Source organism: Pelobates fuscus, chromosome 6 (assembly GCF_036172605.1).
Source record: "Pelobates fuscus isolate aPelFus1 chromosome 6, aPelFus1.pri, whole genome shotgun sequence".
Taxonomy (NCBI): Eukaryota; Metazoa; Chordata; class Amphibia; order Anura; family Pelobatidae; genus Pelobates; species Pelobates fuscus.
The window spans coordinates 272,374,740-272,388,689 of NC_086322.1; the positions used below are offsets into that span (position 1 = coordinate 272,374,740).

Consider the following 13,950-nt stretch of genomic DNA (forward strand, 5'->3'; position numbering starts at 1 on the left):
AGCTCCAGTAGTAAGTGATACAAAAGAACAAACAGATGATTAGTCATTATAGGTCATAGGCAGCAGTGGCCATACTGCTACTTTATTTAGTAATCTCTATATAGATGTGTCCTGCCAGCAAGCAAAGATTTTACATCATTCACGCAGAATACAAATTTCCCTATAATATATAATATATATATAAAAATGTTTGGTATGGGCGTTTATTTGTAGTAAATCACAAACAGAATTTCGAAGTTAAGTGCAATCTGTGACTACATCTGAGTTAGAGAAATGTTTCTTAATCAAACACAGCTTCCGTTTAGCCTGTAATTTGATGTTTAGTTAATAAACCCTGCTGTGGGACTTTACCTGTCATGTTTAATCATTTGCTTTCCATCTCCGGGGACTTGCCTTTGTCATGACACCCTATGTGGGGTGCCAAGAGTTAGCCAGCCCCATGTGCGGGTAGCCAGCCCCATGTGCGGGTAGCCAGCCCCATGTGCGGCTAGCCAGCCCCATGTGCGGCTAGCCAGCCCCATGTGCGGCTAGCCAGCCCCATGTAATGCTAGCCAGCCCCATGTAATGCTAGCCAGCCCCATGTAATGCTAGCCAGCCCCATGTAATGCTAGCCAGCCCCATGTAATGCTAGCCAGCCCCATGTCCTGTGTTTATTTGAAAGATTCACAATGCCACAGATTGGCTGCCAATGAAGAGACCTGTCTGAGAGCTGAGTAATTGAGCTGAGTGGCCACTTACCTGGCAGATATGTGGGTGCGCCTCCCCCTGCGATGTACCTGGCGGTGTTTGATCATGATATTCCATGGGTTCTGAAAATCAGAATGAAATCGCCATAATTTCCTAATACAAAGCTCCTCACCCCATATAATGACCCCCCCCACGCCACCCCCTGCTCCCCCCATATATAATGACCTCCCTGCTCCCCCCATATAATGACCCCCCTGCCCCCTCCATGCCATCCCCCATATAATGACCTCCCTGCTCCCCCATATAATGACCCCCCCCTGCCATCCCCCATATAATGACCCCCCTGCCCCCTCCATGTCACCCCCTGGACCCCCATATAATGACCTCCATCCTCACCCCCATATAATGACCCCCCTGCTCCCCCCATATAATGACCCCCCCTGCCCCCTCCATGTCACCCCCTGCTCCCCCCATATAATGACCTCCCTCTTCACCCCCATATTGATGTGGGATTATTTAAAAAACCTTATTGTATTTGTATTCAATTATTGCACTAACTCCATTTTAACTTTATACTGTGACAATCCTCCATTTTGTCCCCCTAACCTGACTTCTTCAATCCTCCATTTTGTCCTCATAACCTAACTTGTTCATTTTAAAATCACCTTACATGACAGAATTTCCCAGCACATCTAATACAATAGAACAAAGACTGTATTTTCTATAAAGATATGATTAACACAGGAATTGCTGACTTTTCCTTAGATTTGCAACAAAGTATAATTTGAAGGCCATGCGAACACAGTAGTAATGAAATGTTCTATTCATAAGAGACCTTGCACCTGGCCACGAGGCCTGAGATCACCGACCGTGTAAAATGACGCTCAAGACCCCTTGTCCCCCACCCGTGTCCAGAACAATCCCACCTCTTGGTGGGTGGACACGGGATTAACCACTTAGTCTTTTGAGCCAATTAATAATATTGATAGGTGGACACTAATCCCGACACTTGACAATTAATCCAATTAATGATGTTTATTTACTGATATTCTAATAAGCAATGATGACGTAAAATGTCTCTTAAAAGGACCTGCGTGTCCGCTTTTTAATCACTTGCCAATAAATTTTCTCGAAGTTATTTTAACCTGAACCTTGTGTGTCAGACTTAATTACTTCAGCGTATATACGCAATTTATTTTATTGATTTGGACAGGAACAGATAGACATTTAAACATTTTGGTTTACTGCAAAAAGTACCATAACAACTTGGCTGCCCAACGTGGGGCACCGGGCTATGTCTGGCCGGTGAGCCGTCCTAAGGAAGACGCTGTTGGACGGAGGAATCCAGGGGGAAGGAAGGGAGATTGATCACCTCCAGATACACGGTAGAGACTTCTGCAGAGCCACCGGTACGTTCCGGCCCCTTTGATTGACCCGTCCACGTGTCTGTGACTGCTTCCCGGGAGGACATCAAAGACAGGTAATATCTTGCCCGGTGTCTCGTTACTCATTTGTTTACCTGCATTTTAGTCTATCTGTTGCCTGGGTGTGTTTGAATTGTGTTTGAATTGTTTGCCTGTTTCCCCATTTTGAGATAAAGGGGGGGTGGACCTGCAGGGGATTTGCCTGGGGTTCTGTCTTGCTTGTTTTCCCCTTTTTGGGATAAAGGGGGGTGGACCTGAGGGGATTTGCCTGGGTCTTCTGTTTTGTCTGTTTATCTGTTTGTATTTTGCCCCTTTTGGGATAAAGGGGGGGTGGACCCGAGGGGATTTGCCTGGGTCTTCTGTTGCCTGTTTTACTCCTTTTAGGAACCACGGTGCCGTGGTTGTAGGGAAAAAGGGGGGTTGACCTGTGGATGCGTTCCTGGGGGTCTTCTTTGCCTGTTTACCTCTTTTAGGAGCCTCGTGGCTGTGGCTGTAAGGAAAAAGGGGATTGTTGGAACTGTGGATTTTGTGTAGACTCATAATTTCCTGTGATCCTTCTCGTGACACTCTGAGAGCTTAGCTAGCCTCATTGTGCACGTGGTAACCCACAGTTTCGAGTACTGGGGCTAGTGGAATTCCAATTTTGGTAACCACTGTCCCGAGTACCGAGGCTGGGGGGATTCCAGTTTTGGTAAACCTCAGCTTCGGCTGGGGGGATTCCAGTTTTCTCTTGGTAACCGCCGCCCTGAGCGCTGGGGGCTGGTGGAATTCCAGTTTTTCTGTTTATTTGTGGTAGTGAGACTTGTAAGTGGGTTTTATAGGGGCACTACGGGGTTGAGGGAGGTGACTTTGGAGTAAGCACATGAGTAAAGGAAAGGAATTACTGTTGATTTCATTTGAACTGTGATGCATACACTGTATTTCAACTGTATTGTTGTCTTGTTTGTTTAATGAGGAGTCTCATGTACTCCTGTGTCTGTCTCTAAGGATTTTTCCTTGCCTTTCATCTTTTCTACACTTTCTATATTATTATACTATCCACTCCCATTCCTCTTAAAAGAGAAGTGATTGGTCACACACTTCTCACCTCGCTCCAATCCGTGTCTACCACCCCGGGTAGGCGGATTAAGTGACTAGTCTACGTTTTGGGAAGACGCACCTGAGAAAGTCCCAAGATTCTCGGGTGGCAGTCGAGCATTGTAGACGTTCTTGTTCAAATTTCCCTCTCTCTCTCTCTATATCTAGGACGCTGGTATAGGGGTAAAGGGACTATGGGACAGGATTTAGATAAGCCCAGCAAGGGCTGGTTAGCATGTGATTTGGTAGAGAACAGAGAGGGTGAAGAGATGGTTAAAGGTGTTGAAAAGATTGCAAAAGTATGTAAAATTGCTGTACCGACATGTGGGAGATTGCAACCAGAAAGTTGGCGCAAGTTACTAGCAGAAATGAAAGGCAAGCTTACAGATAATGGTTTATTAAAGACTGCTGAAGCATGGTACAGAGTAGCGAAGGCTATTCAGTTAGAAGGTTGGGTTGAGGAAGAAGTAAATCACAAAGGTGTAAAATTGTTTGTGTATCATAAAAATTGTGTTGCTGGGGTTTACCCTCAGCCAGCGCCCCAAAATGGCGCCCAGGGGATGTCCGTCCCCAAGGTTCAGTCAGCCATAGGTGATAGCCAGCTGACTATGTTCCCCACTCCCGATCCTCCCGAATACCATCCCATCACCTCCCCTGTCTGCCCGGTCCTGAATTCTGATGGATCTTTCTTTACCCCTTCCCTTTCTCTAACGGTCCCATCATCCTCAGCCATCCCCACGCTTCCTTCCATGCCTAATCCTAACATCTCATCTGCCGCCTCCTCCCTGCAATCCCTCTCTATGGTTAATCCCCTTCCATCAGCACCCATCCAGCTAACTACCCCTCCCTCCCGTGCTACGACTCCTCTTTCTGCATCCATCCCTACTAATCCTGTCCTGTCTCCTCCGATAACCAGCTCCGCCCCAGTCCAATATCCTACCTCCTTAACCGTACCTACCCACCCTACTCTTTTGCCCTCCCCTGCCTGGCCCTACCCCTTCCCATATCCCATGGCCCTGCCCTACCCCGGTTACCCTCCCTTTCCCCAAGCCACTCCCCAGGTTCCGGTCATGCCCAGTCCGGCCCAATCTACCCCGGAAGTGCCCATATCAAATATGGCCGCCACTCCTTCCCTTAATCCTGAAGCAACTCCTTTCCCCGCCTCCAATATGGCGGCTCCCAGTTCAGCCCTGATGCCAGTAATTCCCGGCGACTACCTGTCCCCAGGTTACGACTCGCTAGCCACCCCTGCATCTGGGGCTCATTCCCAGCCACCGACCCTTTCACCTCACGCGGGACCTGCACCGCGTAGAAGAGTCAATATCATAGAATTCGATGATGACGAGATGGACAGGGTGTCCCATGTCTCATCGGAACTTGCTGCGGGAGCCCCATCTCATCGTTCTATCGATGATCCCTTCGGCCACAAGGGTCGGGGAGAACAGGCCCCTCCTAAATATGTAGCTTTTAACCCCACTCAAGCTAGTGCTCTGATGAAATCACTCCCGGACCCAGAAAAGCAGCCTATGCCCTTCTACCGAGGGATAGTTCAAATTCAAAAGACTTATTCCGCCGCATGGCGTGATTTATTGAGCATTTGTGCTATTAAAGCAGGGGATGCATATTGGCCAAGTATGGCCCGACACCTCAGTACAGATCAGCTCAACAGCGATGTTGATTACCCCTCTGGAGTAACTTTTTGCACCCAATTAAAAGAATGGGCTAAGGACAAACTTGCAGATCAGGCTGCTGGCCTTACTGATGTTATTCAAGATAAAGGAGAATCAGTGGAAAGGTTTCATGCAAGACTGTATCAAATGTTTACAGATTTGGGGTTTGATCTTACTGACAAGATTCATTCACAAATGCTGTCAGGTGCGTTTGTCCAAGGTGTTAAGGACTCTATACGCAAGGGAATCATTGCTGCACGCCCTGAATATAAGGTTGTTCCCCTGGACACCCTACTTTTAGTTGCTAGAGGTTTGGAATCCGCTCAGACCCCAAGAAGATCCACTTCAGCGCCTCTCATGGTATCCCGCTCCACCCCAGTCCCAAAAGGTACTAGACCGGAGGAGGGGGGACATTGTTTTAATTGTGGAGCCAAGGGGCACTTTAGAAGTGACTGCCCAGAACCTAAAAAGGAGCCAAGGGAGCCCAGAAAGCCCTCCAAACCTGCCCCAGCTCCCAAAGCCACCAAACAGGTTCCGATAATTGAGGAACCAGATGATTAGGAAATTGGCAAGCCTGTGTCTGCAACCCCTGTTATGGCAGTGTCTACAGGGGATAAGGGGGGGCCACTTGCCACAGTGACTTTGCCCATTGAAGGCCACCCTACCACATTTCTAGTTGACACAGGTGCAGCCCGTAGTGTTCTGCGAGAACAAGACCTGCCAGACCCATCCTTTCTGTCAAATATTGACGTCTCTTGTGTTGGAGTGGATGGCCAGCCAAGACATAGCCCTTTAACAACTCCATTACGAGTTGGCTCTAGCCTGCTTGCTCGCTTTGTGGTATCCTCCACATGCCCAATTAACCTATTAGGTGCTGATGTTCTTTCACGCCTGCAAGCATCCATCACCTTTACCCCGGATGGGCAGGTAGAAATGTCCACACCCCTATCTGAATCAGACACCTCAGCCTTGTGCTCCTTGCCTCTAATGCTGCATTTAGAAAAGCCCCGTGAGAAAGCAGCAGAATTAAGGTCCAATTTCCCAGAGGCATTAAAAACACAGGTGCCCGCCAAGTTATGGTCCTCAGGCCCAGAGGACATAGGTCACCTAAATGTTCCCCCTGTGGTGGTAAAGCTTATTCCAGGGGCTAAATTACCAAGAAAACCACAATATCCATTAAAACCAGCACAGGCTGCTGCCATTTCTACCCACATCAAGGCACTCTTGGAGAAGGGTGCCCTAGTGAAATGCAAATCTGAATGCAACACCCCATTATTCCCTGTGAAAAAGAAAACTCCAAAAGGTGAGCCAGAGAAGTACAGGATGGTTCAGGATCTCCGTGCTGTTAATGAAGCTACCGTCCTGGACACCCCTCTTGTACCAAATCCCCATACTCTGCTCTCTGGAGTCCCACCATCTGCAAAATTTTTCACAGTCATTGACCTAGCAAATGCCTTTTTCAGTGTTCCACTGGACCCATCCTGCCAATACCTGTTTGCTTTCACCCATGAGATGCAACAGTATACCTGGACTGTCATGCCCCAAGGGGCACAAAATTCACCAAGTCAGTTTGCAAAGGCCATGGCCACCATCCTTGACCCATGGCAAGCCGAGCACCCAGAAGTTGTTCTGCTTCAGTATGTGGATGATTTGCTGCTCTGTGGAGATGATATACCCACTACTGAAAAGTGCTCAATTAGCCTGCTTTGTTATTTGGCAGAACAAGGATGCAAGGCTTCCCTCATCAAACTACAGTTCTGCCAACCCTCAGTAATTTTCCTTGGACATTGCCTATCTCAAGGTACCAGACATCTTACCCGGGACCGGGTAAGAGCCGTACTGGATATTCCAACTCCAAGAACTTCAAAATCTCTCCATGCCTTCCTAGGCCTTATTTCCTACTGCAGAGCATGGATCCCAGAGGCCTCCCTGCTCATGCAACCTCTCTATGACGCACTTAAGTCTGACCCTTTCTGTTTAACTAATGAAGCAATAGACAATTTCAATGCTCTAAAACGTGCCATTGCTTCTGCTCCTGCCTTGGGCCTGCCTGATTACTCCAAACCTTTCAAATTATTTGTCTCTGAAAGACAAGGCCATGCAACAGGAGTTCTCACCCAAACTAATGACTTAAGAGGCCGCCAAAGGCCTATTGGATATTTCTCATGTCAACTGGACATTGTGGCCAGAGGGACCCCTTCCTGTCTCAGGGCTGTTTTTGCTGCAAGAGAGCTCATAGAAAGAACCTCAGACCTGGTCCTTGGCCACCCTCTGGTTGTTTTGGCCCCTCATGACATCTCTGCCATCATCAACCAAGTCCAGCTCAAGCACGTGTCTCCTGCCAGACACCTACGCCTACAGTGTCATCTTCTTCTACCTGACAACATTTCCATCCAAAGATGTCAAGTTCTTAACCCATCCACTCTTCTTCCACTCCCTGAGGGGGGTATCTATTATGGATTTGTCACAGATGAAACCTACATTTACCTGCTTTGTGGATGTATCAAGAAAGTCATGCATCCACATTTGACATTTTATGAAGATGAGAAGCCTCTCTGTGAAGGCCCAGATTACGCCTTCTGTACCATGTGGTACAAACCAAACATTACTCCCGAACCTTGCTATGAAGATGAGCTTTACTACTGGACTGATGTGAAGCTCACTGCTCAAGATTTCTATTGTGACTCTGAAGGCAATAGCATGGTCTTGGTCCAACTACCTCAACAACTTATCTACCTCTACCGCCATTGGGATACTGCTATCCCACATATTCCTGTTACCAAATTGAAGACAAGGTCATGGAATGACCTTGGGCCCATGGCAAAGCTATGGGCCACCATGGATGAAGAACAGCTACAGGAAAATGGTATTGTCAAATACCCAACAACTGACCTTCTGGAAGCATGGCCGCGCCACTTCCTAGAAAAGGAATTCCAAGATCTGGTCATAGTGAATGATTATGACCCCGAAACACCTCATGACTGTTTTGAACAGATGAAAATGGAGACAGTACACCTACCAACTGTGCATGAGAATCCATTACAAGATCCAGATTTTACCCTGTTTGTGGACGGCTCAAGATATGCTGATGAAGAAGGAAGATACCATACAGGATATGCCGTAACCACAACAGATGAAGTTATCAAATCATCATCTTTACCGCCAGCAATGTCTGCGCAAGAAGCCGAATTACAGGCTCTGACTTCAGCATGCAAAATTTCCGAAGGAAAACGTGCCAACATCTATACAGATTCAAGATATGCTCTGGGTGTGGCACATGACTTCGGCCTAATTTGGAAGACAAGAGGATTTCTTACCACCGCCGGTACACCAGTCAAACATAGTACTGCAATTAAGGAGCTAATGGATGCCCTCCTACTCCCTGAAGAAGTGGCCGTTTTGAAGGTAAAGGCCCATGGGAAATTGGATACAGATGAAGCAAAGGGCAACCATTTGGCTGATCAGGCTGCTAAGCTAGCAGCCAGGGATTTGCAGGAAGTGGATGAAGACGTGTCCGGACAAGAAGAAGAAGAAGAAGTCCCTATTTTTACTCTGCAAACTCTTCCTACTGATTTGCGAATTTTGCGAGAACAGCAAGCTGTAGTCACTCCTGAAGAAATCCAGAAATGGAAAAAGAAAGGAGCCGTCCAAAAGGATGGAGTATATTACAACAACTTCAAATTCTGTCTCCCCAAAAACTTATATCCAGCAGTGGTCCAATGGGCACATGGGCCTGCACACTTGTCAAAGGAATTAATGGCCGCCCTCATACAGAAGTATTATGAAGCACCCGGAATCACAACATTGATCAGCAGCTTCTGTAAGGCCTGTGTCATTTGTGCAAAATGCAATCCAGGAAGACCAATCAAGGTGCCTGCAAAACACCTGGCAAAGCCCATGTACCCCTTCCAGCGAATCCAAATTGACCACATCCAAATGCCCAAGAGTGGGCCCCATGAATATGCACTAGTCATAGTGGACATGTTCTCAGGATGGCCAGAGGCCTACCCAGTGGCCAATATCACTGCAAAAACAACCGCAAGACGCCTACTTACAGAAATAGTATGTAGGTTTGGACTCCCAGAAGTCATTGAAAGTGATCAAGGCCCAGCCTTTACAGCAACAGTGACTAAAGAAATTTGGACTGCTCTAGGGGTGACCCTAGCCTTCCACACCCCTTACCACCCACAAAGTAGTGGTAAAGTAGAGCGCATGAATGGCACTCTAAAAGCCAGAATGTTAAAAATGTCGCAAGAAACAAAGATGCCCTGGCCAGAAAGCCTGTCAATAGCTTTATTCAGTGTTAGGCACACACCTAGAGGGAAGCATTCACTGTCCCCATATGAGATTCTATTTGGGACAGCACCCAGACTAGGTTGTTATTATCCGCAGCAGTTACAGCTCCAATCAGATGTTTTAGTAGATTATGTAACTGAACTTGCAAGTGCCTTAAACAAAATACATGCCCAAGTTTTCTCTTCAATTCCAGATCCCGAATTGGATACAGGTGCCCATAACCTGCTCCCCGGAGATTGGGTTCTGGTCAAGAAGTTTGTGCGGAAAAATACCCTGGAACCAAGATTTGACGGTCCATTCCAAGTTCTCCTGATTACCGCAACTTCCGTCAAACTGGCCGGTAGGCCAAATTGGATCCACGCTTCCCACTGCAAGAAATCTCCTGCCCCAGAGGAAGCAGATACCGCACAAGCATGTACCTCTGGCACATCTTCTCCTTAATCAGCCTCATAAAGGCCCAACAAGTAGCCATCACCAAAGATATTAGTGGGTATACCTTCTGGTACAATTCATCATGCACCCATGTGGCTACTTACACCTTTGACTATTGTGATATTGTAGAATGCCCGTTCCCCACATCACAAATCCAGAGTATTTACAGAGATATCCCTCATTCAAAAGACCCATATGTTTGTGTAGTTGACAAACAATGGGGGCACAATTGTAATCATTGGGGGGCAGCGGGATGGAATGCCGGGCCTGCCTGGGGTTACAAACCAAAAAGTGCCTTATCTAAAGTAGATGAACAAGGTAGATCCCTTCTCCAGAGAATGACTTTGAGAAAGCCTGGGGGAGGTACACCAATGAAATTAATCCTTAACATTGAGCATCCAAGCCCAACGGATGCCGACCAGTATGTGATGGGAATGTATTGGAAAAAGGGTTCCTACCGTAAATTAGGGCATTTCTTCCTAAAAGATATGTGCAACTCTTCCGAGTGGCAAGGGGCCACCCATATGGTCCCTAACCCATTAAAACCTCATATCCAGACCTTTCAAGACATGATGGCCATTGCTAACCCCACCTTTGAAGATACCATGGCCGCTGAAACAGGTTTTAATGATGTAAATTTATGGTTAGAATGGATGAAATATAATGCTAATAAGCATAATAAGACTGCATGTTATGTGTGTGGTGGTGCCCGGCCTCACCTGGGTACCGTACCTCTAATCCTGCCAGTAGATATAGAGGAATGTGTTTTAAGCCTTTTTGCCTATCACTATGATTTTAACAGGTCCATATGTAGTGCATGGACAAAGGAGTATCCTCTCCTAACCAAGGATGTCAAACCCCCAGATGGTATTACCGTGTATAAAGGTAATTACACTTGTTATGCTAATTATGATGGAATTGGTAAATTTTTGGGTAACTTCTCTAAGGGGTATTGTGCTACCTACAGGAGTGTCTCTATGGACTTGTTGCAGTTTCACACCAGGTCATTAGGGGATATCTACTGGTTGTGTGGGGATTTACAGCTGAGATCCAGAATGGACAAGGAGTGGTGGGGGGAGTGTACTTTGGCTAAAGCTATTATGCCTATACATATCATCTCTGACACACACCTCAACACCCATGAGTCCAGACACACTAAGGTTAAGCGTGACGCCCCAGTAAAAGGAAGTTTTGATCCTCATGTCTATATTGATGCCATTGGGGTGCCTAGGGGGGTGCCCAATGAATTTAAAGCAAGAGATGAAGTTGCTGCAGGATTTGAATCACTTTTTGCCATAGTTACCACAAACAAGAATTTAAATTGGATAAATTACATTTATTATAATCAACAGCGCTTTGTTAATTATACCAGAGACGCCCTCCAGGGATTGGCCGAACAATTGCAGGCCACATCCCAAATGGCTTTCCAGAATAGAATGGCCCTAGATATGATCTTAGCCGAAAAAGGAGGAGTTTGTAAAATTTTGCCCGACACCTTGACATGTTGTACCTATATCCCAGAAAACACAGGCCCTAATGGTAAAGTTACATTAGCCATAGAGAAATTAAATGACCTGTCTATAGAGTTGAAAAGGAATTCTGGGATACAAGATCCCTGGGAAAGATGGTTTGGCTGGATGACGGGATGGCAAAAGGCTTTAATGCATATTGGTATGGCTATACTAATTTTTCTTTTTCTCTTTGCTCTTCTCTTTTGTTGTATTCTCCCATGTCTGAGAAAATCCCTCCTGAAGACTGTTGACCAAGCGGCACCCACTTTCACCCATCTCGAAGTTGATGACCAAGAGCTCCAAGACATCAACTCACCCTGTCTGCCGCTGCAAACAATCCCTTTTGTTGATAAAGTGCAGGAATTCTAGGAAGGGACTAGCTCAGGGACAGCATCTGTCAGTGAATGGTAAAGGCCCCATGTGGAGAAGTGGTGGGTTAGCTGCCATGGGATACCCTTGGGTGTGAAGTGTTCGAGAGCCATACTGACGGATGAGTTAGCCTATTAGGGTCAGATCTAGGGACAGCCTTGCACTTTGCATTAACACCTAGCTAGCGGCCACGGGGTTTCTGTGCCTTTGGGTTAACACGTCTTCCTGGTACTAACTTAATAAAGTTTTATCTCTTAGAATCTAACATTTCATAGGGGGGACTGATGTGGGATTATTTAAAAAACCTTATTGTATTTGTATTCAATTATTGCACTAACTCCATTTTAACTTTATACTGTGACAATCCTCCATTTTGTCCCCCTAACCTGACTTCTTCAATCCTCCATTTTGTCCTCATAACCTAACTTGTTCATTTTAAAATCACCTTACATGACAGAATTTCCCAGCACATCTAATACAATAGAACAAAGACTGTATTTTCTATAAAGATATGATTAACACAGGAATTGCTGACTTTTCCTTAGATTTGCAACAAAGTATAATTTGAAGGCCATGCGAACACAGTAGTAATGAAATGTTCTATTCATAAGAGACCTTGCACCTGGCCACGAGGCCTGAGATCACCGACCGTGTAAAATGACGCTCAAGACCCCTTGTCCCCCACCCGTGTCCAGAACAATCCCACCTCTTGGTGGGTGGACACGGGATTAACCACTTAGTCTTTTGAGCCAATTAATAATATTGATAGGTGGACACTAATCCCGACACTTGACAATTAATCCAATTAATGATGTTTATTTACTGATATTCTAATAAGCAATGATGACGTAAAATGTCTCTTAAAAGGACCTGCGTGTCCGCTTTTTAATCACTTGCCAATAAATTTTCTCGAAGTTATTTTAACCTGAACCTTGTGTGTCAGACTTAATTACTTCAGCGTATATACGCAATTTATTTTATTGATTTGGACAGGAACAGATAGACATTTAAACATTTTGGTTTACTGCAAAAAGTACCATAACAATATAATGACCCCCCTGCTCCCCCCATATAATGACCCCCCCTGCCCCCTCCATGTCACCCCCTGCTCCCCCCATATAATGACCTCCCTCTTCACCCCCATATAATGACCCTCCTGCTCCCCCCATATAATGACCCCCCTGCCCCCTCCATGCCATCCCCCATATAATGACCTCCCTGCTCCCCCATATAATGACCCCCCCCTGCCATCCCCCATATAATGACCCCCCTGCCCCCCCCATATAATGACCCCCCTACCCCCTCCATGCCACCCCCATATAATGACCCCCCCTGCCATCCCCCATATAATGACCCCCCTGCTCCCCCCATATAATGACCCCCCTGCTCCCCCCATATAATGACCCCCCCTGCCCCCTCCATGTCACCCCCTGCTCCCCCCATATAATGACCTCCCTCTTCACCCCCATATAATGACCCTCCTGCTCCCCCCATATAATGACCCCCCTACCCCCTCCATGCCACCCCCATATAATGACCCCCCCTGCCATCCCCCATATAATGACACCCCCTCCATGCCACCCCTGCTCCCCCCATATAATGACCCCTCCCCGCCCCCTCCATGCCATCCCCCATATAATGACCCCCCTGCCCCATGCTCCCCCCGCTCACCGTGGATGTACAGTCCTCCGTGTCTCCCTCCTCTCCATCCCCACTGTGGGCTCTGAGCTCGGGGTCTCTACCTGTTCCCATCTTCACATCACTCACAACAGCGGCGCGGTGACGTCATCGAGCCGCGACACCCAACCTGTAAACAGGCAGAGCAGCTGCAGTGATGCAGTGATCAGAGCTGGGCTGAGAGTGGTGGGAGTTGGGGACGTCAAACTCCAGCATACTGTGTCAGGGGACTATTTACTAAAAGGGGGGTCTATAAGCCAAATGTCAAGGTGAAGTAAAACTGAAATCAGTATTTCAGAGGCCAAAAGAAATAATGTAGAATAATGTTTGGAGGGTGAGATGTGTTTTGAGAAAATGTGTTTTAGAAACAAATTAACACTGTATGTGAATTGTAAGAATTCAAACTAGATTTAAAACATTATAAGGAACATTCTAAGCACCATAACCACTACTGCTTGTTATAGTGGTTATGGTGCCAGGGGTACCAGGCATCATCCCGCTGTAAGATGGCAAATTGTTTTATTATGGTTTCGCAACTTACCTGGATTTACTAAGAGTGCCCACGGCTGCATCTGGTCTAATCCAGATGGAGAATCCTGGGCCTCCCGACTGTCCTAAAAAAGACGGGTCAGTAGCGATTTTGGGCACCTGTCCCGCCATCTTGGGTTTGTTCCCTGGTGTACTGCTTTTGGGACACCATGGCATTTTCTAGTGATAGCACATTCTTAGATGGTTTATGGTCTTTGTGCATGGTCCGCTCCAAATGGCACTGACAAACATGATTCTTTGGGTGGACCCACATTCAAA

General features: G+C 46.7%; 1 protein-coding gene across 1 annotated transcript in view; it reads right to left on the bottom strand.

Annotated features, from left to right (window-relative positions):
* Nucleotides 1-13,330, bottom strand: part of DNTTIP1 (deoxynucleotidyltransferase terminal interacting protein 1) — a 34,078-nt gene extending 20,748 nt beyond the window's left edge. The window contains exons 1-2 of the mRNA XM_063425487.1: nt 13,138-13,330; nt 739-809 (exon numbers count right to left, since the gene is read on the bottom strand). Coding sequence (XP_063281557.1) covers nt 739-809; nt 13,138-13,218 — 152 coding nt within the window. The 5' untranslated portion in view covers nt 13,219-13,330. The remainder of the gene's footprint in view (nt 1-738; nt 810-13,137) is intronic.
* Nucleotides 13,331-13,950: the final 620 nt, after the last annotated feature.